The 26,115-nt window shown below is 44.8% G+C and overlaps 1 protein-coding gene across 3 annotated transcripts in view; it reads left to right on the top strand.

The window, feature by feature from the left end:
- Positions 1-26,115, top strand: part of HDGFL2 (HDGF like 2) — a 663,710-nt gene that overhangs the window by 62,112 nt on the left and 575,483 nt on the right. For all 3 annotated transcript variants that reach the window (XM_077475770.1, XM_077475771.1, XM_077475769.1), the window contains exons 3-4: positions 2,732-2,873; positions 2,973-3,104. In XM_077475770.1, the coding sequence (XP_077331896.1) occupies positions 2,732-2,873; positions 2,973-3,104 (274 nt within the window). The remainder of the gene's footprint in view (positions 1-2,731; positions 2,874-2,972; positions 3,105-26,115) is intronic.

The following is a 26,115-nucleotide window of genomic DNA, read 5'->3' as shown; positions in this document are numbered from 1 at the left end:
AACCTCAATATCCAAGGTATGGTACCTGCTACCCAATTCCAATATAAGCCTTGGACCTTTAAGTCTTTAAATCAAACCCACCAGTTTACCCTCCTCGCAATGAGTGGTAGTTCCCCTTTCCCCTCCACTTAGACAAGTAGGGCGTTGAAGTCAGTTTTTGCTTTTTCCTTCCAGGTTATCCACCGCTCACGTGTTCACAGAAGTGATAGCCCTAGTGCTTGTTCTGCCTTAGTTGCACCTCTTACTGTGGGAGCAGTTCGCAGTTTTTTAGTCCATGTCCTAAAGATTGTTCTGATTTTTGAAGTGGTTGTAAACCTCAGACATGAAATCTCAACAAAGCATGCCCTTTTATAGTGTGCGCTTATCCGAGTTACTGTCTACTGTCACTGAGTAATTGTCACTTTTTGTCTTCTGCTTTGTTCCTCTATCAGCAGGAATCACTTCTGACACGTTTTCCTGGCATTATGAGAAAAATGGTGACTGGGAAGGGAGCTCCAGCTGATTGACAGCCTCTTACTGTGTTGTGTGTGACTGGGGTCTTCCCTCCAATCAGCTCTTAGACCTCTCCTGTCTGAGCTCTGCAGTGTGTAACTTCAGCTCTCCGCCCCCTTTTTTAATGAACTCTGACACCCTCAGTACTTTGTGATTCACAAATGTCTATCTGCAGTCTTCTCTGTGCTACAAAGTCCAGTCACTTCACTGGGTATAGGTAAGGGTTTACAACCAGCTTAAGTTGGATACAGAATCTCTAGAAGTAGGTGCTGGAACTGACTCATCGCCAAAGTGTCTAGGTCGTCTTCTAGATGCCAAGACCAGGGTTTTCCTTCAGCTAGACAAGCCGTTGACTCTATTACCATCTTCAGTTCCTCCAGTACAGGAAATGTCTAACGATCTGCTTTTGTATGAGTGTTTTGAGTCTCAAGTCTGCCTTCAAAGCAGTCCTGTATGGGTCATTTCACAGCAGTCAGTTGCAAATCAACACTGTCTGCATGGGCCTGGAGCGGGGCCCTGAACATCCTTATGCTGCAGGGAGCATTGGCTGTTTCAATTAATATACTAGCGCTACAGAAGTATCCCTTTTAACACTGGACCACTTCTACTGGCTAATCTGGCTCAAATTTGTTGGGATTATGCTACAACAGTGGTGTAGATCAGTCCTCAAAAGACCAGAAGTCTCACTGTTCAAAGGGAAGCTGATTGGAATTGTGCTTTGCTGGAATTTCTCATTTCTAACCTGTGAGCCATACATATTCCAGATATAGATAACTGGCAAACACATTTTCTTTGACATAGGTCCCGGCCTCAATGAATAAGGTGGGGAACCCTGGTTATGAATTCCCTGTCATCCAGGTTCCACAGCAATCTTTTCGAAAATTATTTTAATTAAAATGTGTCTTCACAGGGTGACACATTGAATGCACCTGTTAGCAATGAACCAACATGCCGATATTGCTATGGAAGGAAGAGAGTCTAGTTGGTTGGACTTTTAAAGGCACATAGATAACAAATCTAAAAATGGTTAAATTTATAAATAGAATATAAAAAAACGTAGTTGCATATGAGCTTGAGCCACTGACTGTTTCATCTACGCCCGGACTCACACTCTGAGCCAATACTTTGAAATACCCACATCTTTACCTGGAGACCGAATTCTTATTTTGGCTTTTTGGATGTGGTTATGCATTGTGTACTATATTTTCTGGTGTCAGAATTGATGTGTTAAGGGTGTGTCCATATCAATTTTACTGATTTCTTATATGTAACTACGTTCTTTTTTATATTTGATTAATAAATGTAACCACTTTTAGATTTGCTATCTATGTGCCTTTTAAAAGTCCAACCAACTAGACTCTCTTCCTTCCACAGCAATCTTAGCAAGCTTGTCTTCGCATACGAAGATCCTGTGGCAATGGATGCTCTGCTGAATTTGTGGGATCGTTTAAACCCCATTTACAATTTTCTGCTCTGAAGTTTCCCCTCGCCTGCTCTGTAAGTCGAAGAGGCAGGGTATCCCAATACTCTTTTTTTTGCCTTGGAGGTATGTGGTACTCAGGCCAATCTGACTATGATTATTCCTACGCTTCTAGAGGTTATGAAATCATCCTCTCGCTGGGTGTAATGTTTAACATGGAAAGCATATTTTGCATGGTGTAAGGCAAGGAGATTTCATCCCAGGAAGTACTTTATGGGCGGCACAGTGGTGTAGTGAGTAGCACTCTCGCCTAGCAGTAAAAAGGGTCACTGGTTTGAATCCCAATCGTGACACTACCTGCCTGGAGTTTGCATGTTCTCCCTGTGCCTGCGTCGGTTTCCTCCGGCTACTCCAGTTTCCTCCCACACTCCAAAGACATGCTGGTAGGTTAATTGACTTCTGTCCAAAAAATTGGAACTAGTATATGAATGGGGACCTTGGATTGTGGACTCCTTGAGGGTAGGGACCGATGTGTTTTTGTGTGTGTGTGATGTACAGGGATTGTTGTGTTTTTGAATCATGTCTAAGTTTCAAGTGCATGCTGGGTACATTTTCAGAACATTTTTCAATGGAGCAGTGCAAAAGCAGCCTTACAAAAGTATTTGTCAGCATTAAGTGTACCACATTTGCATAGCATATTAAGTAAATAAATTAACCCAGATATCTGAAATATATCCTTTATACCTAATGAACTTTTTGTTATCTCTGCACTCTGGGTTAGTGATATCTTTTAACCACATATTTTATATGCATTTTCAGAGCTTTTCTGGGCGCAAAGGATCTTTTTCCATATGAAAAGTATAAGGATAAATATGGCAAGCCAAACAAGAGGAAAGGGTTCAATGAAGGACTTTGGGAAATTCAGACCAATCCACTGGCCAGTTACAAATTTTCTCCTCCAGTAAGAACTGTCTCACAAGATTGTCTTTCTATTGTGTTGACATTTTTATACAATATGCAGGTTGACCTTCTAAAACGTTCCTCTCCATATTTTATTTAGTCATTAAACTCATCTGACAGTGATGCATCACATGAGAAAGAGAATGAAGAGAATAACATTGCCACCCTTCCTGTTGCAGCTGAAACGTCAAGTGAAGATGAGTGTAGTGAAAAAGATATAAAGTCTTCAAATGTATGTATTTACTTTTTACTAAGTTACTATATAAATGCATACGTATGTAACTGTTTTGCTGTTCTGCACTCCTGCTGATGTGCTTTTGTTTACTTGTTGAATGTGTTTTTTATAGTGTGCTTGCTAACTAAAAGGAAAAAAAAAAAAAAAAAAGACTTTCAGATGGTTACACCTTGGGCCAAACAAACTATTTAATGTGCATTTAAAGAGGAAGTAAACCCTTCCAAACAACTTGGACCTATAGGTAAGCCTAGATTAAGGCTTACCTGTAGGTCCAAGCAATATCTCCTAAACCTATATGGTTTAGGAGATATTTGCCCGAAAATGGGCACCGCTGTCTACGGCGCATGCGCCGTAGACAGCGGCGCGCAGGCGCACTAAATGCGGCAAATCCAAGAATGGATTTGCCAAATTTGTCGACTCCCGTGCGCATGCGCGGGAGTGACGTCATCGCGGCTTGGCCGTATGACAGCAACGGAGCTGCGAGGCGCGACTCCCGTGCGCATGCGCGGGAGTGACGTCATCGCGGTTGCGCCGCTGTCATTGGTCGGAGCTGCGAGACGCCACCAGCAAGATGGACGCGGCGGACTACAGGGATCAGCGGCGACTTCGCTGGCTCCTGTGTCAGGTAAGTGACACATAATGAGCTACTATGCGATGCATAGTAGTCCATTATGATTTACCTTTGCAGGGAAAAAAAAGAGGAAGTAAACCCATTAGGGTTTACTTCCTCTTTAAACATGGACTTTTTATTTTATTTTTATGTTTTTTATTGTGTTTTATTAAAAGTTTTCAAAATTACATAGAAAAATGTAACATCAAACAATTGTCGGTGTCAATGATGTAACAAAAAAAAAAAGAAAAGAAAGGAAGAGTACAATCAGTCATATGAGGTAAAACAAAGGCCGGAGCCTAACAAGGTCAGATCACAATTGCATCAGCTGTACATATATATATATATATATATATATATATATATATATAATAATATATATTGTGTGAGATATGTAGCAACAAGGGGAGGCCGGAGTGGGCAGATCAAATGTATTAGTATACCACAGCATAAGAATAGCCACTTAGTAGGTCTAGGATACATGGGACCCCAGAAGCACCTATACCAGACAGAGGCACCCGGGGGGAGTCCCACATGGAGGGGGAAGGGAGCACAAAGGAATCTATAAGGGGAGCGTAGGCAGAGTCAGGGGTTGTAAACCCGCCACACATCTATTCAAGAGGAGAGTGTACTACTGGAAGGAACCTAAGGTTAGGGTTTGAGTGGTCCCATAGGTCCCAAACCCTGGAAAACAGACAGATTGTCATGAATAGTAGCAGTAAGGTGCTCCATTCTGCGAATCTGCTCCAGTGTCTGTAAAACCTGTGGAAGGGTGGGCGGAGACTGAGACGGCCATCACAGAAGTATGGCTTGTTTCGCTGCCAGGATGATGAAACCCGCTAGTTTCTGGGCATAGTTGTAAATGTCAGGAAAGGGTATACCTAATAGAAAGTGGATTGGATTTAGAGGAAGGTTAGTGTCGAAAAGGTTTTGTAAATATGCATGGATAGAGGACCAAAAAGGTTGAATGATGGGACTTTCCTAAAAGATGTGAAAAAGGGAGCTAATATTATCTCGGGACCTCCAGCACATCGGGGAGACCCCAGGATTGTATTATGTAGGACCTCTGGGGTTCTGTACCAAACATTAAAATCTTGTATATGGTCTCTCTCTGCTCCACGCACCGTGAAGATTTGGAAGCAACTGCCCATATTTTCTGCCATTGAGGAATAGGAATGGTTTGTTTAATGATCTGAGACCACTTTTGCATATAGGAGTGACTTATGGCGGAGAGGGAAGTAGTGACATGCAGGTTTTGTAAATTTTGCGGGTGAGGTGAGTTTGGTATGGGGCCTGGGCACAAAGAAGTTCAAATGTGGTAGGCTTGCCCAGGGTAAGGGTGGGCCTTTTGGAGCTAAAATAGTGTTTAAATCGGAGGTAGGAGTAGAATAGGCCTTTGGGAACCTGGAATTTCCGTTGACTGTCCTCAAAAGATGGGAGTGTGTTAGTGATTGGGTGCACCATGTTGCGGAGTTGAAAGATTCTGGCTTGCGTCCAAGGGAGCATTCGAGTGTATGATAGGCTATCTGGGATGTCAGGGTTAAACAGTATATTTAATAGTGGTGGACACAAGGAAGGTAGAAACGCTGAAATCATTTCTTCCATATGGAAAGAGTGAAGAGCATAAGGTGTAGGCATAGATTTCTAAGATGGGTTATAGATGTGTCTAGATTTGCCCAAACCATAGAGCAAGGGTGGACCGGGGTAGTAAAATCTCAATATCCGACCAAATTCTGGATGGCATTCTGTGCGACCAAACAATGATCGGTTTCAGATGGTTAGCAAAGTAGTATTTAAGGAGAACAGGGGCACCCAATCCACCCCCGGCTCTAGGGGTAAGCACAACCAAACTGGCTATCTTATGGGCTTTTAGTGCCAAATAAAATTAAGAAATTACCTTTGGGTCGCTTTAAGTTGGGACATGGGAAGAGGGATCGGCAAAGTTTCAAACAAATAGAGAAGTCTTGGCATGACAGAAATCTTCAAGACATTGATGCGGCCCAAGAGAGTAAGTAAGAGTAATTTTGCTGTAAGGTAATAAGATCTGAAGGCGGAATAAGTATAGGGAGGGCTTCTGTTTTGCTAGTGTTGATCTTATACCCTGAAAGGGAGCTGAATTGCTGCAGTAGGGCATGTAGGTTGGGAAGGGAAGTGTGGGGTCTGGTCAGGGTCAGCAAAATGTTTTCTGGATATAGCTTGTATTCACTTTGAGGTAAAGTCACTCCCCAGATATCAGGATGATGGCCGATGGCGGCAGCTAGGGGTTCTAGACAGAGAATGATAAGTAGGGGAGATAATGGGCATCCCTGTCTGGTACTATTACTTAAAGAGAAGGAAGGCGATAAGTAAGAAGATAATTGGACCTGTGAAGAGGGTCGGGAGTACAGAACGTGTAAAGCAGCAATAAAGGGACATTCAAAGCCAAAGCTGGAGAGTGTGGCAAATATAAAGGGCCAGCTAAGCCTGTCAAACGCTTTTTGAGCGTCTAGGCTCAATATCAGAGCTGGGTGTGTTTTTGTTTAGTAAATCAATTAAATCTATGGTGCGCCTTGTATTATCACCTGTGTGCCTGGCCGTCACGAAACCTACTTGGTCTTTATGAATAAGCTGGGGTATTAAGTGGGATAATCTATTAGCTAGAATCTTTGTAAAAATGTTGTAGTCGGAATTGAGCATTGCAATGGGTCTGTAGTTATCTGGGAGGGAGAGGTCTTTACCAGGCTTGGGGATCACAGAGATGTGAGCATGGAGGAATTGAGGGTGAGGTTCGGTGCCCTTCAGTAAGGAAGAGAATAGAGAGCAGGTGTGGGCTCAGGATCGGAAAGGAAGGTTTTGTAATAGGAGTACGGCAAGCCATCAGGGCCAGGGGCTTTTTGGGTAGGGAGGTTTTTTACCACCTCAGCCAGTTCCTCTGGGGAGATTGCGGAGTTCAGGGATACAAAGGAATTTAATTTCTCCTGTGTAAAGGTATAGTGGACATGCGTTTGCAGGCAATTATACCATTTATGATAGAATTCGCCAAAAACTTTTGACATCGTGAGAGGGCAATAGGTGGGGGTACTGTCGTGCTGCCTGAGAAAATCTGGGTATGCGTGGAAGGGCCGGGGGCTTGAGTTTGTTTAGCAACATCTTATGGGGTTTGTTAGAATATTCGTAAAATTTCTGTTTGGACCACAAGGGGGATTTGCCTATTTTTTTCATGTCGAGTGATTGAAGTTGGTTACGTAAATAGATAACAGTTCTGAGCCCGGCCACCGTGGGGGAAGAAAATAGGCGCTTTTTGGCTTTGTGGAGTCTGGAAAGAGTAGAGGTTCGCTTTTTAGACGAGAGCCAGTAGCAATACAGTGTCCTCTAAAGACAACTTTGTGTGCTTCCCACAGGGTGGAGGGCCCAGAGACTGTATTCACGTTAAGCTGAAAATATTCAGTAAGGCGCTCTGATAATAATTCTCTGGTTTCAGGGATTCGGAGAAGAGTTTCATTGAGGCGCCAATAACAAGTTCTAGGGGATGCTGAGGATAGGGACAGTTTTAAGTGTACGGAGGAGTGGTCCGACCAGGGTTTATTTCAGAGGAGACCGTGGGCGTTAAGAGGAGAGTGGAGGGGCCTGGCCTCTGGTGAGGATGGCCGCCTGATTCAGCTGCTCGGCTCCTCCACAGCCCAGCCTAGCGTTACAGGCAGCTTTCGGACCGCTGAACAGCCTCCTGAACGGGGGACACAGCTGTGGGACACTCCTCGGATTATGTCCCGCAAGAAATTCAAGCTGAAGGGACCCCGAAGGCTATTAGATTTCTACATGAAGCCTCCAAGGCAGGGGGGGGTCAAATGGCGCCAACCGCGCGTGTAGCAGCCCAGAGGTACCGCCGAGCGCACAGGCAAGTGAGGCATCTGACTGCCCTGAGCAGCTGGATGACTGGACAATCACGCTATGTCCCCGGGAGATAGAGGTAAGAGGCTAGCTGACTTTCCTGCACCATCCCCTGATTAACAGCCTCCCTCTAAAAAGCAACATGGCGCTGGGACCTGTAGTCCCTCCGCAGTCCAAACTCCTGCAAACTCACTTGCCTTCCCAACAACAGACAACCCTGCCTCAGAGCACTGTATTAAAGCCATGCTCATGTCTCTCCAGGCTGAATTACGCAGAGAGCTGAAAATATCTGTTAACCAAATTCAAGACACAGTTAACTCTTTAGAGCAGCGTACAGAGCATGTTGAGCAACATCTCTCTGAAGCTACTAACGCACATAACACAATGGTAGACATACAGGATGAGCAGGCTGTGGCAATATCACAATTGCGTTTAAAAATCGCAGACCTCGAAGATGGCTCACGCAGGAATAACATAAAGATAAGGGGGTATCAGAATCCCTGGCAACAATGGACATAATACCGTACTTGCACCAGTTATTCCGCAAACTTGTCCCATCGTTAACAACTCAGGACATGCTAATTGACTGTGCACATAGACTTCATAAGCCGCAGCACCTCCCCCCCCCCTCTGTCCCCAGGGACATACTGGCAAGAGTGCACTTCTTTCATGTTAAGGAGGAAATCATGCGCGCAGCAAGAGCCCTGCGATCTCTCCCAGAGCCTTTTACTAAGGTGTTGCTGTTCAATGATATTTCTGCCACCACAGCTCAAGCACGAAGAGCTCTTGCCCCGGTGACGTCCGTATTGACCGAACGTAAAATTGTTTACAAATGGGGCCATCCCACAAAGTTTAGTGACATATCGAAACCAACAAGTCGCCATTATGTCTCCGAAGGAGGGCCTCAAGCAACTCCATAACTGGGGTTTGATAACCCAAGCGCCCCCTCCTATCACTCCTGGAGCGAGACCATCATCCAGACTTGTCACCCCCTGGGACTCCCATGCTCTCACATAACTATAATGTGTCTGACACCATTTGGTAATGTTTTATTAGATGATATATCTATCTGCTGCTGCCTATATTGGTTGTCTTATATAACGCTTAAACAGTAACCCGGTGGATGAGTGGAAGCTGATATGATCTCCCTTCCACGCTCCAAATCTCTTTTTAATGTGCTACGCACGTCCATTTGTTTGAGTTCTATTGTTATCGGGCTAAACACCCTATTGTTTGCTTCAACTTGCGTATAACTCTTGTTGTTCTAGTGTCTTCACCTGTGTGATTGGCTCAAACCTATCCCCCGGATACAGCCTGCCCTGATCACACGTTCCATTGTTTACGTGCCACGTTAGGTACTATATTTTTCTCTGCTACATCTTTGCTCTAACAACCTTGATCCCCTTCTATCATCCTCATTTAAACAGGAGTGCATCTCTCTCGGTACCACAGCAAAGGATTCTATTAGGCCCTAACCCCCGTGGGACATGTCGCTCACGATCGTGTCTTTAAATGCCAAAGGCCTTAACAGCCCCTTCAAACGATCACTATTGTGGCGGGAAGCCATAACTCAAAAGGCAGATATATTGTGTGTACAGGAAACACATTTTTCTGAACTCAACCCCCCACAATGTTCCCATAAGCTATTTCCCCACTGCTTTCATGCTCGTGCTGACAAGAAAACGAGAGGTGTGATGATCGCAGTGCGATCGTCCATAACTTTTTCTCTTATGCATATTGAACAAGACCCAGCTGGCAGATATTTAATCCTCTCGGCTACATTCAATAATCAACCGCTGGTCTTTGTAAATATTTATGCCCCAAATGCTGGTTAAAAAGACTTTTATAGATCTATACTACGTAACATTCAATCTCGCTCCAAGGAGCACCTGGTGCTCTGTGGGGACTTTAATGATGTTATTGATAACCAAATGGACACCTCCAATATAAAGCGTAGAATCTCCACTGCTCTATCCTCAGTGACCCTACAAGAGGACCTCCATGACCCATGGAGATGTCTTCACGGTACCGAGAGGGATTACTCTTTCTATTCGCATGCCCAGAAGTCTTACTCTCGGATCGATCTGTTCTTAGTCTCCAAAATTCTACTCCAGAAAATCAGTAAAGCCACAGTGGGCCTCATTACGTGGTCGGATCACGCTCCAGTCTCAATTACTATCACCACCTCCCCACCCACCTCCAGACACACACTCTGGCTTCTGAATTCCGCACTCATTAGTGTACCCGAGACTCGAGAAGATTTGATCCGCGATACCATTGTTTTTTGATTCCAGCTCTGGCTCTGTCTCCAACCCCACTACGCTCTGGAATGCCCATAAGGTGGTTATCCGCGGAATATGTCTCAAATTGGGTACCCAGGAGAAGAAAAAACAAACCGCCACAATCGATTCCTTCTTTAAAAAAAAAAAAAACACAATCTTGAATCTATGAACAAATGCACACCCACCCCCACAGTTGCAAAAGAACTTAGCGACTTAAGGTATGACCTTAGCTCTTTCCTTCACAAAAACTTTGATTTTTTACATCAGACGTCTCCGACTTACTTGGTACTCCCAAAGCAATAAAGCTGGGAAACATCTTGCCCAACAGTACAAAAAGAGAGCAGCACAGAATAGAATTCCATTCCTGCTAAATGCAAAGGGACAGAAACGAATTAACCCCAAAGATACAGCCGATGAATTTAGTCTTTTACTCAAAATGATATAACCTCTCTGAATCTACATCAGAACCACACCCTACTTCAGATCTTATAGCAGAATTTTTGGCCCCCCTTCAGCTTCCCTCACTTTCCCCCTTACAATTGGAATCACTGGCCCAACCATTCACACAACAAGAGCTTGCCAAAGCGATAAAAGCACTTCCTCTACACAAAGCACCTGGACCTGATGGTTATACGGACAAATATTATAAAACCTACACAGACCAGTTACTACCTCATTTATGCAACTCTTTTAATAGATTCTTAACTACAGGAGAAATACCATCGGAATCTCTAGAAGCGGTCATCACCACCATACATAAATCGGGGAAACCGTCCCATGACCCTGCCAACTATCGTCCCATATCGTTACTGAATACCGATACTAAAATATATTCAAAACTGTTAGCCACTCATTTAGCCAATTATATCTCCACCCTGATTCACCCTGATCAGGTGGGATGTATTCTCACAAGACAAGCCTCAGATGGAACCCGCAGACTGATTGACATGCTCTATTGGGCGGAGCACCGTCAAGTGCCTTCTCTGTTGATCTCTTTGGACGCAGAGAAGGCATTTGACAGTCAACTGGCTCTATTTAGACATGGTCCTACAAAAATTTGGCATTTCAGGCCCGTTTCGTCAAGCCATACTAGGCCTTTATTCTACCCCAAGCGCTAGGGTCTTGACGTCGGGACTCCTGTCTTCCCCTTTTCTAATTACGAATGGGACCTGCCAAGGGTGTCCCCTGTCACCATTAATTTTTGCATTAACGATTGAACCTTTAGCACAGGCAATTAGATCTCACCCTGACATAACGGGTCTTGAAATTAACCAAAGCACTCACAAGATTGGCCTTTACGCTGATGACATTGTCATCTGGCTCACTAACCCCATGCAATCTTTTCCTCCTCTTTGTGCCCTAATGCACCACTTTAGCCAAATCTCCCTGTACAAATGAAATCCCTCCAAATCTGCTATGTTAGGAATCTCCCTCTCTACACATCTTAAAACGAGCATTACATAAATTTCTCCCTTCTCCTGGGTGCCCAATTCTTCCATGGCTTACTTAGGCATTCAATTGACCTCCCCAGCCTCTTTAATTCTGCATACTAACAATGCTCTGCTGACCCAGAAGTTCCAGGAAACAGCTACCTCACTTCTTTCTGTAAGAGCTTCCTGGGCAGGTAGAATTGCTTTAGCTAAGATGTTACTCTTGCCGCATGTCCTCTACCTGTTCAGGACTATACCTATTCCAGTGTTGAAACCAGATATCGCTGGACTACAACAGATTATCAACAATTTTTTATATGGGCGGCCCGCAAGCCACGTATCAGAGCCCCATTACTTAATACCCCTACCAGATTTGCTGGACTGGGAGTCCTGGACCTCAGAATTTACCACAAAGCCATCATATTGGATCAGTCTAGAAAACTGTTGGACTCAGCATGTTCACAACCATGGACTTTGATCGAAACCGCAGATATGCCGCACCCCCCTCACACATGCTAGCGGCCATCTGGATGGGCCTACATACTACGCACTCTCACTTGCCAACAGTCAAGGCACTCACAAATAATTGGAAGGCAATTTTGCAAACTTCAGCTGGCTTACACGTCCAAGCCTTATATCATTTTCCACTTGCAACCATCTCGCTTCTATCTTGGGATTTACCACTACATGGTTGGACTTTGAAAGGAATAAAAACCCTTGGGGACCTATTCCAATGAGGTCAACTTAGATCCTTCCAACAGCTCTCAAAGAACTTCAACATCCCCAAGAAAGATTTTTACATCTATCTAAGGATCGTCATATCCTAACTTCCATTCCAACCTCTTTCATAACCATGACCAAAGACATAATGCAAGTATTTTGTTCGACTGACTCTAAACTACGGGGCATATCATGTTTCTACGGTCTTATGATGAAACCAAATCCAGATCAACCCATACCGTCAATTTTCCTTCTGGGAATCCACTCTACAAATCCAAACTTCCCCATCGCTCTGGTACTGAGCAATTCGTTTTCCTACAGTTCTATCTAAGAACGTCTCCCATTGGGAGACCGAATGAAATTTTTTTACAAATGGTATTACATACAGACAAAACTAGCAAGGATTTTTCCATCCCACTCTAGTAAATGCTGGAGAAATTGTCATTTTGATGGGCACGTTTTTCATACCGTATTTGGTGGGAATGCCCGCCCATTGGTGTCTTCTGGGCGGACGTTTCCTCCTTTATCCAGGAGATGACTGGTATACTTATCACTTTGACACCGCAGACGGCTCTATTCAGTCTAGACCAGTGATGGCGAACCTATGACACGCGTAGCCATTTGGGGTGACACGCTCTGCATTTCATGCGATTCATCCTCGGCTCCTGCACGGCCGCCGAGGATGAAAGAATCTGTGCTGGAGGAACGGGGGGGGGGGCGGGACTTGTGATCTCCCCCACCCACACTCAATTACTGTATCGCCGCCGCCTGACAGTGAAGCACAGCCCCTTTCTGAGCGCAGGGGCTGCTGGTAAGGCGTGCGTGCCATGCGCACACACGTCATCAGCACAGCGAGGACGTTGGGGAGGACCCGCAGGAGAGGAGCGCGGGAACAGTGCGCGCCTCTCTCCAGTCAGGCCACAATACAGTCGCTGCCAGACTGACCTTCACAGTGAGCGGGGGAAGGAAAGTGGGGAAAGATTATCATTATTAGCAATAATGCTACTTAGGTTTGGGGTCTGCTGCAGACCCCAAACCTATCAGGGCATGCTGGGCGTTGTAGTTTTGGCTCAGCTGAACTGCTGCAGAGCCATAGGCTGTATAAGAGCATGCTGGGCATTGTAGTTTTGGCTCAGCTGCAGTGCTGCAGAGACATAGGCTGTATGAGGGCATGCTGGGAGGTGCCGTTAGTAACTACAATGCCCAGCATGCCCTCGCGTCACTAGGAATATTCATAGCAGGGGCGGGCTGGAGCGGCATGTTGATGATGACGACGTGGAGCTGGAAGCAGCCGACTCCACAGCCCTGGTTCACGGCACCCCAAACAAATTCAATAATATCAAGGGCAACATACAAAATCGACTGATGAACAAAAGTTACTAAGCAGGTATGTTAAATTGTTTTTGGTTTATTAAATACAATTATATATTGCAATTATACATTTTTGTAGTTTAAACTATAAATTGCGCAAAAATATGTTTTTTTTTTTTTTTTTTGTCGAAGTGACACACCACGCGAGTTATGCTCGATTTTTTTTTTTTGCCGATTTTTGACACGCCACGCCAAAAAGGTTGCCCATCACTGGTCTAGACCTTTCAGCGTGGCCCCCAAAATTTCACCCCATAATTACGCACTTTCTCATAGCGGCCAGATTGGCCATATCCCGTTGCTGGAAACAATCCTGCTCACCCTCCCTGTCTGACGTTATTAATATCCTGAATGAACATCTACTAATGGGATTTCTTTTCGCAAAGGCGCAAATGTCCTTAGGGAAATTTTATAACAACTGGCAGTACTGGTTATCTGACCGGAGAGCCAAGCCATGTACTTGTATTTAATTGAACTCCACCACCAGCACTCTTTCCTCTGTGGGAGGAGTAGGTGCCCCTGTCCCACATATGGCCTGAGTTGAGCCCTCTGCGGTTTGTCCAGCCTTATCATAGGTGTATCATATTTGTAAGCCTTGAAACGTTAACTGATGCTCCCTGGCCGTCTACCATTTCTTACTCTGCTTCTCGCCCCTACCTTCTTCTTCTGTGTCTCCCCTCACTCTGAGCTTCTTGTGGATGCTCTGGGAGGACAGGATAGAGACAGTTCTGTCCTCCCAATAGTCATCGACCGCCGTGGCTGTTGTGTGTGTTTTTTTTTTTTTTTTTTTTTTTTTTCTGTGTTTAGCTCTGAGATTACCTTGTGCTGTGTTTATTTTTTCTTTGATTATTACATGTACTTTGTACCACAGATCCTGTATGACAATTGATTTACACTTTTCTTTGTTCTCAATAAAAACCTTTAAACAAAAAAAAAAAGAAAAAAAAAAAGAGTGGATATAAAGAAGTGATCCAGTCTAGAGAAAAGTTTATGGGGGTTGGAGTAGAATGTGTATTGTTTCTGCGTGGGGTGTTTTATTCTCCAAATATCCAAGAGATGTTGATCCCTGATGGGTTGGGGGGGGTCTTAAGTGGGAACAGAACGTGTCTGTCTTTACTGGGGGACGTGGTCATATTGAAATCTCCGCCAATCGCAATCAAGGGCTGAGAGAACCTGTCTAGTGTCAAAAACGGTAGTAAGGAAGCAAACCTGACCAGAATTAGGACCATAGACATTAAGTATCGTGAGGGATTGAGATTGGTACATACAGTCCAGGATGATAAATCTGCCATGGGGGTCCAAATACGAGGATTTGACTCGCAAGGGGCAGGAGCAATTAATGAGAACCGCCACGCCGGACTTACCAGATGGCTCGGAGGCCATATTGGAGATCGGGAAACGCTTACTGGCAAATTTGAGAGAACCCCCAGGACAGAAGTGGGTCTCCTGGACTAGTATAACATCAGCTTTGGAAGCTTTAAACTCCTTCAGAGCCAGCCATCTCTTCCGAACAGAGTTTAAACCTTTCACATTACAGGTAAAAAATTTCAGCGTCATGACAAGTTAACCTGATGACAAAGCACATGAGAAATAATGTAGCATACATTGGGTAGAGGATTCCATGGTGAAAGGAATATGGGGTAGGTACAAAGCAACCTGACAATGTGTAGAACAGTAGTAGATTTGCAACATAAACCATAACATTCATTAAGATGTAGCAGCCACCGGTCAAAAAAAGACTGGGGGCAAGGAAAACAAAAAACTGAGGAGGGCTACACAGATGTTTTGAGCATCAAAAGGGGCTGTAGGCAAAAAAACTAAAGAAAAAAAACAGCAGCCAATGAGAGAACAGTAAGGGTGGAAAAAATACATGGGTCCAAGTGACATCAGAAGAGAAACCTGGAGGGTTATGGCCTCCAGGAAGCCCAGGTCTGAGCCTAGGGCCAGGGAGGGGGTCATGAAGACCACCTAACATGGGGGCTCCGGAGGGCCTCACCCTGCCTTCCAAAGCAGAGAGCCTGGTTCGACAAGGTCTGGTAAGGTATGATTCAACTGAACCAGGGCAGTGTCAGGAAATAAAAACAAAAAAGCAGGCAATAAACAATATAATGAACAGTGCACCCCGTGGGTGTCGGGGGTAAGTAGGGGTATCTGCCATGGCACCATCGGCCAAACGAGCCTCAAAAGTCCCAACATAGGAGGTAAACAGAGCCTTGACCAGGAGTGGATCTTTTCATGGCTCCTCGTCCGGGAGAGGAGGCAAGCCTAGGTTGCGTAACAAGGCATCACTTTCCTGGAGAAAATTGTGTGCCATCTCGAGTCACAGAATGGCGAAAGGGGAAACCCCAGCGGTATAGAATCTTGTGGGTCTGAAGGTCTAGCGTCAGTGGGTGGAGGCTCCTCCGTCTCACTAGAGTAATGGGCGAGAGATCATTAAAGATTTGGATCTTGGATCCCCTAAAATCCAGCCTGGATTGGTTACGATTAGCGAGTGTTAATGCTTCTTTGCTATTGTAGTAGTGGAACCGAAACACCACGTCCCTTGAGTTAGATCCAGCTGGAGGTTTGGGAGCTAAGGATCTCTGAGCTCTGTCCAAGCGCCAATCAATATCCCGAATCTTGGGGGCCACTACATTAAACAAGCTCAGGAGATAGGAGCGAAGGTCCCTGTCTTCTACTGTTTCAGGGATGCCTCTGATCCGTAAGTTTTGTCTGCGTTCCCGGTTTTCAAGGTCTTCCTGTTGTGTTTGGAGTTGGGTGATAGAGTGTTTAATGGCGGCCTGGTCTTCCTCCAAAACTTTAACATAGTGTACCAGTTCATCAAACTTAGTCTCCAGGGTGTCTGTGCAGCCTCCCAACTGATCAATCTCCCCTCTCAGCTCTTTAGCAAGTTTCCCTACTTCTTGAGCTATATTGTGAGTGATGGCTCTGAGTAGGGATTGTAGTTAAGTGTCCAGGATATCTGCTGTCAACGGGGCAGACAATCCCTGCTCTGAGGTGGGTTAGAGATCAGCCGGTGTGCCCAGCTCACTCATGATGACTTTGGGGGTCAGGTGTAGGGTCTCCACCATTTTGGCTTGAGGAGGCAGGTTTGTGCAGATAGCGTTCCATAGTGGATGAAGGTTGGGGAAGGAGCACTGAGGCGTAGGACTTTCTTTGGTCTCTGACTTTTCCCATGGGGTGCACGGCTGAAGTAAGTGTCTGAGGAGGTGACTCCTGGTGGTAGTAAAGCTGTGGAGAGTTCAACAGCAGTCTTGGTAAGGCGCGGTGGGGGGGGGGACATAGGCCCGAGTTTACATGGCCTCCATATCAGGTGGCCCCACAAATCCTCAAAGTTTGCATAACTCATTTCAGGGCGAGGGGGGCTGAGGCGGATGGAGTGGCCCTTCTGATGGGGCGAAAGGCTGTATAAATGGGAGCAGCGGGCCCACAGGCACTGGGGGCAGTAAGCAGATCAATAGGAGGAAGGGGGACGAGGGTGATCAAGCAAGATGTGCTCCTGGGTGTAGGTGTGGGGGAGGAAGGGGGCACAGGGGGGAGGCATTTCAAGGTTGCTGTCGCACAGTCCCTGGCAGAAGAGGGTGCACTCCGTGTAGTGATGCAGAGGCTGGCGGTTGGTAGTAGGCAACTGCAGGTACCTTCCTAGGGCCTCCCGGCAGACTTTCCTATTCTTGGAGGGCAGTGTTGTGTCCTTTGCTTCATCTGTCTCTGCCAGCACCGCCAGTAGCAATGGAGGCCTCACAGACCTGAGGCTCAAAGATGGCGGCCGGCCGCAGGTGCACATAGGCCGCAGACGCAGGCCTCGTGCAGTCTAAGGGCGATAAATGTTCTCCGGGGTCCCCTCAGAGGTAGGCTTCCTCAGCGCCAACAGTCTAGCGCCCCTAGCCGTCCCGCTGATCCCGGAAGGCTAGCGCGTAAGGGCCGGAGCAGCAGTAGGCCCCAAGATGGCGGCGAAGCTCTGCCGAAAGGAGCCGGCCGCAATCCTGAAAAAGGACTCGTGCGGCCAGCCGGGCTTCACAATTTCCCCACGGGCTGATGTGGCTGGGGTCTGGCACTAGTCGGGGAGAGTCTGGAGGCTCTCCCCTCGTCTCGGATGGCTGTGGATTGAGCGAGTGGATGGTGGAGCACTGCAGCAACACGTCCGCTCCCGCCGACTTCCGGTCACGCCCCCCTAAAACATGGACTTTCACTGTGTCACCCTCCTTGCTTTGCACGATGAAAGGTGTGTTAACGCGGAGGTCTGCCTGCCCCTTTTAAATTTAAGTTAACAGCTACACATACTGCAGCTGCTGGCTTTTAATAATATAATACTTACCTGTCCTGGAGTCTAGCGATGTCGGCACCACAGCTGATGTTTTAATCAGCTGTTGGGTTCTACCGCCGCCATTGCCGGTAAGGTAACCTGGTAGGTGTATTCCTTCAGCTTTGTGGGGGCCGAGTCCCTACTGCACATGCCCCGAGTGCGCTGCACTCTCATTGGCCCGGCAGGAGGCGAGAAAGGGGGAGGAAGGGGACTAAGCTGCTGACTGACTTCGCCGTGGGGACAGGGTACCTGTCAAAGACAGGTATGCTTACCCCCCCCTCCCAAATGGTGTCAAAGGGGGGAGGAGGAATCGGATAAGCGTAAGTAACACTTTTGGATGGAACTCCACTTTAAGTAGAGGATTACTGTGATAATTGTATCTTTTTGTAGGCATTGACATTTGTGCGACTCTGGACATGACAAGTCGCAGCCCATTGTTTGCAATGCCACCCGTTTAGATTGGGGCGACTTCAGGTCATAACATTTCTTGAAAAGCTGCCTGCACTAATTTGAAGGAGCCCGGATGACGTCTTGATGACAAAACGCATAGGGCGTGGCCATAGGACGCACACACTCTAGTAAGCTGTAGCGGCCGGCGGCAGATACAATTGCATTGCGGTTTTTAAAGACTGATACATGTGAGTCGTTTTTTACTTAATAAATTGAAATTTGGAAACATTCTACATTATGGATATCCTTCTTTTCTATTTAACATCTGAACGAGATAATAACCCATGCTGAGTAAAAATGAAGCTCCCAGGGAAACGCCAGAAAGCGACACAGGCTCACCCTGTGAAGGCATACTTACCTTTGCAGGGTATCTGGTGAGTGCAAAACCATCACCTTGCACTGGAAAACGCATTGGCAGTTTCCTTCCATTAAGCAGCTATTTCTTGCACAAGTCACTTTCACCACTTTTTTGGGAACTATTAATTTAATTTATTTATATGTACGGTCATACGTTGTGAATTATATTATTTTTATTTATTTTTATTTAGAGTTTAACACCCATTTTTCACCTGATTAATCACTAAATAACTCTAACGTTTTCAGCAATTTTTAATAATTTATAGAATAATTTTTATAACTACATTTACCCACCTGTTTTTGTTTTCACATGTTTCATAATATTTGCCATAACCATTTAATTTGAAAAGCACTGCACAAAATTCAGTTATACCCTGAAGGGTGATCTTAAAACTTTCACAGATTCGTTTGGAGCAATCCAAAAGCACTCCAGGGGGTCTAACACTTGAAGTGTGAAATTATATATTAAAAAGCTTCCTCTTTATTTCAGTAGAAGGAAATACAATAGGAGTACACAATTATTTACTTATTTAATTCTATTTATTTTCAATTTGGAATCTTGAAGGTATAGCGCCAAGTCTACTACTTTTTTTTTTTTTTTTTTTTTTTTTTTCCTTTTCACAAAGCATAGCCAGAGTCCAGTAACCGGATCGAGTAGTCAGCCAGGCCAGAGTTCAATAAGCAGATTGGGTAATCAGCCATTCCAGAAGTCAGGGATCCAAGTGGAGCAACAGCAAGCAGGAAAAGGAGCCAGAAGGGATGTTAGCAAGCCAGTCTTTAATCCGAACCGCAGCAGATGGTTTCTTGTTATGTGACCAAGGCGAAGGCAGAGTTGAAGTGAGCTGGACAGCTTTAATCACTTGACCACTGGGCACTTAAATCCCCTTAATAACCAGACCAATTTTCAGCTTTCGGTGCACTCGCATTTTGAATGACGATTACTCAGTCATGCAACAGTGTACCTATTTGAAATTTGTGTCCTTTTTTTCACACAAATAGAGCTTTCTTTTGGTGGGATTTAATCACCGCTTTTTCTTTTCTTTTCTTTTTTTTTTTTTTTTTTTTTTTTACAGAATTTTTGGTCTTTTTTTCTTTTATAGCGCAAAAAAATAAAAAAATGCTTTTTTCTGATCACACCTGAAGTACTGACGGCCTATCTCATTTCTTGAGACCCTAACAAGCCAGAAAAGTACACATACCCCCCAAATGACCCCTTTTTGGAAAGTAGACATTCCAAGGTATTTAGTAAGATACATGGTGAGTTTTTTGAAGTTGTAATTTTTTTCCCACAATTCTTTACAACATCAAGATTTTATTTTATTTTTTTATTTTTTTCTCAAAATTGTTACATTAGCCGGTTATTTCTCACACACAGCACACGCATAGCACAATTTATGCCGCAAAACACATTCTTCTACTCATGTGAGACTTTTCCACAGCATGGTCACATACAGAGGACCAACATGCAGGGAGCACCGTCGGGTGTTCTAGGGTCAAGTTTCAAATCTAATTTGACTATCTCTATCAAACTTTTGTGAGGCACTGTAGTGGCATGAGTGAGCATGAATGAGGATGGATGAGCTGTGGACGGGGATGGCTGAATTTGGATGGGTATAGATGAGATGGATGGGTATGCAGATTATGGATGGGGGTGGATGGGTATGCAGATTATGGATGGGGGTGGATGGGTATGCAGATTATGGATGGGGGTGGATGGGTATGCAGAATTATGGATGGGGGTGGATGGGTATGCAGAATTATGGATGGGGGGGGATGGGTATGCAGAATTATGGATGGGGGTGGATGGGTATGCAGAATTATGGATGGGGGTGGATGGGTATGCAGAATTATGGATGGGGGTGGATGGGTATGCAGAATTATGGATGGGGGTGGATGGGTATGCAGAATTATGGATGGGTATGCAGAATTATGGATGGGGGTGGATGGGTATGCAGAATTATGGATGGATGGGTGGATGGGTATGCAGAGTATGGATGGATGGGTGGATGGGTATGCAGAATTATGGATGGATGGGTGGATGGGTATGCAGAGTATGGATGGATGGGTGGATGGGTATGCAGAGTATGGATGGATGGGTGGATGGGTATGCAGAGTATGGATGGATGGGTATGCAGAGTATGGATGGATGAGTGGCTGAGTATGCAGAGGATGGGTGGGTGGATGGGTATGCATGGATGGATGGATGGATCAAAGGATCTCACTAAGCAGTGTTGTGGGCACTACACATGCAGCCCACAGCGCTGCTGCCACCGAAAAAAAAACAAAAAACAAACCGGCATGATTTCTGGTTCCTCCCTCCCCTCTCCGTCCAGTGTGAACGGAGAGGGGAGGGAGGAACCGGAAATCATGCCGTGTTTTTTTTTTTTTTTTTTTTTTTTTCACTTTATATTTTTATTTTATTTTGTACAATTTTACAAAACAATCCAAACGTTCCTTCACTTACATTTTAAAATAAACAACAACAAAAAATAACAACACCACATAGAAAAAAGGAGAAAAACCCAGAAGAGGGAAGGAGATTGTACGGCTTCAGATATCCCAATACCTCATTCTTTACCTTCCACCTTTCCTATTCCAATAATCTCTCATCTCACATACTTAAATATCCCAACCACCTAACCCTCTTTCTCTCGACACCACTCTCTACTACATTCATTTCTTATTTTACTCAGTTTAATTTGACAACTCTCACTTTTTTATATATTTAATACTTACCTTTATTCTTTTTATCACACCGCCATTTCCAAATCGTATTAAATTTCTTAAGAGCTCCTTGTCTAATATATGATGTCCTTTCTTTAAGAATCACCACATTCATAGTTTGTTCCCGTTCCCTGCTGGAAGGAGGGGAAGATTGCCACCTCTGCGCTATGTTTCCTAGCCTGGAAGAGGCATCTCAAGATTGCTACAATAACCAGTTAAGGACCGCCTCATTTAATTCTACATCGGCACAATGGAACGGACAGGGACAAGCCTTCGAGCCGGTGGGGGGTCCCGCTGGCTGCGGCGGTCCGCTTCGCTTAAGGAGCGATCTGGGATGAGGGGATGGCCATTGGTTTGTGGCCATCCTCTCGCGATCGCTTCTGGCGAATGAGAAGCTTCCCCTGCCTGTGTAAGTGTAAACACAGACAGGAGGAACTTATGTCACTCTCCTCGTGGTGGTCTTCTTGACCGGACGGCAAGTAGAGCAGACATCCAAGTAAGTGCACCACACGGACACGTAGGTACACATAGGTGCACTTTTCACCCCCGATCACCCCCCCCCCCCCTTTCCCTCAACATGGGCACACATAAATTCATGACGTTGCGGACATATTGGTCCACGCATCCGACTGACCATATGCCCGTGTTCTCTAACGCCATGTCCAGGAAGCAATAAGAGCAGATCTTGCGGTTCATGCACTTCAATGACAATGAACTTTGCCGTCCTCGTGGAGACCGTGAATACGATCGGCTCTACAAAATATGGCCCCTCATAAACCACTTCAAACAATGTTTTGCAGCCTTGTTTATTCCCCATCAAGTTGTCTGCGTTGATGAGCCCCCGATTACATTTTCTGGCCGCTTGTCATTCAAACAGTACATTCCCAACAAGCGTTCCAGATATGGGGTCAAGCTCTATAAGTTCTGTGACAGGGCAACAGGCTATACATGGAGCTTTATGTTTTATGAGGGGAAAGATAGTTACGTAGAGCCGGAGAACTGCCCAGATTAAATGGGGAGCACTGGCAAGATGGAACTTGGTGTCACCCTTATTCGGAAAGGGGTACCACTTGTACGTGCACAACTGTTACACGAGCATGCCACTGTTTAGTCATTTGTTTGATCATCAGATTGGAGCATGTGGCACCGTGCGACCTAATCGCTGGGGCTTTCCCCAGGGGCTTGTAGATACCCGTCTTAGGCTGGGGGAGAGAGCCTGCTTGTGGTATAATATCTTGCTCGCTATAAAGTGGAGGGATAATAAGAATGTTTTCGTTCTTACCTCCCTTCATGCAGACACGACATTCCAAATTCCTACGGCAACTCGTCTTGTGGAGAAACCCCTCTGTGTCTACGAATATAACCAAAATATGGGAGGGGTGGACCTTAATGACCAGTTGTTGGCGCCGTATCTAGTTGCCCATAAGGCCAGACGCTGGTACAAAAAAAGTGTCTGTTTACTTATTTCAATTGGCTTTGCTGAACGCTCATGTGCTATACAGAGCTTCAGGCGGGACTTTAGCCTTTCTTTTATTCCAGAGAGAGATTGTCACAGACCTTCTGTATCCAGACGGTTCTACACCTTACCATTCCCAACCAAATGCAGTAAGCCGGCTGCATGAGAGGCATTTTCCGTATGTCCTTCGAGAGTACTTCTACCCAATGAACCCCCCAAAGAAGATGTCGTGTCTGTACCAAGTGCGGATATAGGCGTGACACCTGTTTGTTGTCCACGCTGTCCTGGCAATCCTGGTCTTTGCATTGATGAATGTTTTGAAAGCTTCCACACACTAGTGAAGGCTAGGACACAGGATCTCCCAAGATGCCATCGCATTTTGAGAGACCCGAACCGTTACAGTTCGAAAAAAAAAAGTCTAAAAAAACTAAAAATATATAAAAAAAACAAATGGTTGTCGTTTTTGTCTTCTCTCTTTAGTCTTGCACTTTTTTACTGTATTCTATTCTGCAATATTTTATTATGTTTTATCATGCTTGCTTTTCAGGTATGTAATTTTTTTTTTTATACTTAACGGTTTACTGTGTTTTATTGTTAACCCTTTATTTTGTTTTCAGGTGCGCCATTCCGCTGCAGCGCAGATTTATTTATCTTGACAGCAACAGCGTTTGCTCCCACGATACGTAAAGCTGTGACTCCATTGTTGTAGGAGGTGATTTCACCACCAGTTAAAAAAAAACAAAAAAAACATATATGCCAAAGCATGGGGGCAGCAGGGGAGGAGGAGCGATTTTGCTCCTAATGCCGTGTACATAGAGTCGAAATTCCGACGGAGGGCTTGCCCGTGGAAAAGTTTGACCGCGTGTACGCTGCATAACTTTTTTGCGGGAGGACACCCCCATGCTTCGGCATATATAAATCATTAGAAGTGGTTGGATGAAGGGAGGTATTCTAATGGTGGGCATACCCACCGATCAATCTTTTTTTCCTTCAGCCAACAGACTGCATGAAAAAAAAAAAAGATTACAATATATGTCCAACAAGGACCAACAACGTACTGGTATGTTGCTGGACTTTGGTTATAACAGAATGATGCCTGCGGGTTTAGGTATCATCTTGGTATCGTTTTCAGGCCAGTGATCGGCTTTCATGTAAAAGCAATCCTAGACGCTAATTGGCCTCTAGACTGCTTTTACAGTGGGAGAGAATGTCCCCCCTCCCGGATATAAACAGCGCCATTGGGAAAGCATTTTATCACACTGAACGGTGTGGTCAGATGCTTTTAGGACAGATGAAAGATCTAGGGTCTAATAGACCCCAATTTTTTTTTAAAAGAGTACCGGTCACTACCTATTGCTATCATAGTGGATATTTACATTCCCTAAGATAACAATAAAAAATAAATGGAAGGAACTATTTAAAAAAATAAATAAAAAAAAGCACTCCTGCCCCCTCTGCTCTTGCACAAAGGCGAACACAAGCGTTGGTCTGGCGTCATATGTAAACAGAAATTGCACCATGCATGTGAGGTATCACCGTGAAGGTCAGATCGAGGGCAGTAGACCTCTGTAAATCTAATGTGGTAACCTGTAAAGGCTTTTAAAAATGTATATATATTTTTTCTTTTTTTGAAGTGTATGTATTTTCTTTGCTTGAATTAGTGCCTTACTGGTTCATGTGGTTTGTTGCCACCTAAGTGCCACACTTTTTTGTTTTAATGTAAACAAAAAGTGTCAGGGCTTTGTCTTCAAGTGGTTAGAGTGGATAATGTGTGACATAAGCTTCTAAATGTTGTGCATAAAATGCCAGGACAGTTCAAACCCCCCCCCCCCCCCCATGACCCCATTTTGGAAAGTAGACACCCCAAGCCATTTGCGGAGAGGTATGTCCAGTCCATGGAATATTTTATAGTTTGACACACGTTGTGGGAAAAAATATATATTTTTTTTTTCTGCACTAAGTTGTCACTAAATGATATATTGCTCACACATGCCATGGGCATATGTGGAATTACACCCCAAGATACATTCTGTTGCTTCTCCTGAGTATGACACCACGTGTGGGACTTTTTGGGAGCCAACTACGTACGGGACCCCAAAAACCAAGCACCACCTTCATGCTTTCTAAGGGTGTAAATTTTTTATTTCACTCCTCACTGCCAATCAGTTTCCGAGGCCATGGAATGCCCACATGGCACAACCCCCCCCCCCCCCCCAAATGATCCCATTTTGGAAAGTAGACACCCCAAGCTATTTGCTGAGAGGTATGGTGAGTATTTTGCAGATCTCACTTTTTGTCACAAAGTTTTGAAATTTGAAAAAAGAAAAAAAAAAGTTTTTTTTTTCTTTACTTCAATTTCAAAAACAAATGAGAGCTGTAAAATACTCAGCATGACTCTCATCAAATAGCTTGGTGCGTCTACTTTCCAAAATGGGGTAATTTGGGGGAGTTTTGTGCTATTTTGGCATTTTATGGCCTTCAAAACTGTGATAGGTAGTGAGGAGTGAAATCAAAAATTTCCGCCCTTAGAAATCCTGAAGGTGGTGATTGGTTTTCGGGCCCCGTACGCAGCTAGGCTCTCAAAAAGTCCCACACATGTGGGTATCCCTGTACTCAGTAGAAGCAGCAAAATTTATTTTGGGGTGCAATTCCACATATAACCATGGCATGTGTGAGCAATATATCCATTAGTGACAATTTTTTCTTTTTTTTGTCATTATTCAATCCCTTGAGACAAAACAAAATATTAAATGGGCTCAACATGCCCCTCAGCAAATAGCTTGGGGTGTCTACTTTCCAAATTGGGGTCATTTGGGGGGGTTTGTGCCATCTTGGCATCTTATGGCCTTCAAAACTGTGATGGTGATAGGTAGTGAGGAGTGAAATAAAAAAATTAATGCCCTTGGGAATCCTGAAGGCGGTGCTTGGTTTTCGGGGTCCCGTATGCGGCTAGGCTCCCTAAAAGTCTCACATGTGCTATCCCCGTACTTGGAAGAAGCAGCAGAATGTATTTTGGGGTGTAATTTCACATATGCCCATGGCATGTGTGAGCAATATATAATTTAGTGACAACTTTGTGCCAAAAAAAAAAAAAGTTTGAAATATTCCCACAACTTGTGACAAAATATAAAATATAAAATATTCCATGGACTCAACATGCCTCTCAGCAAATAGCTTGGGGTGTTTACTTTCCAAAATGGGGTCATTTGGGGGGGGGGGGGGGTTGTGCTATTTTGGCATTTTATGGCCTTCAAAACTGTGATGGGTAGTGAGGAGTGAAATCAAACATTTTCACCCTTAGAAATCCTGAAGGCGGTGATTGGTTTTCGGGGTGCCGTACACGGCTTATCTCCCAAAAAGTCCCACACATGTGGTATCCTTGTACTCAGGAGATGGAGCAAAATGTATTTTGGGGTGCAATTCCACATATAACCATGGCAT

Source organism: Lithobates pipiens, unplaced genomic scaffold (genome assembly GCF_037356315.1).
Source record: "Lithobates pipiens isolate NorthernLeopardFrog02 unplaced genomic scaffold, aLitPip1_a1.2 Scaffold_13, whole genome shotgun sequence".
Lineage (NCBI taxonomy): Eukaryota > Metazoa > Chordata > Amphibia > Anura > Ranidae > Lithobates > Lithobates pipiens.
This window is presented reverse-complemented; position numbering and strand designations above follow the sequence as displayed.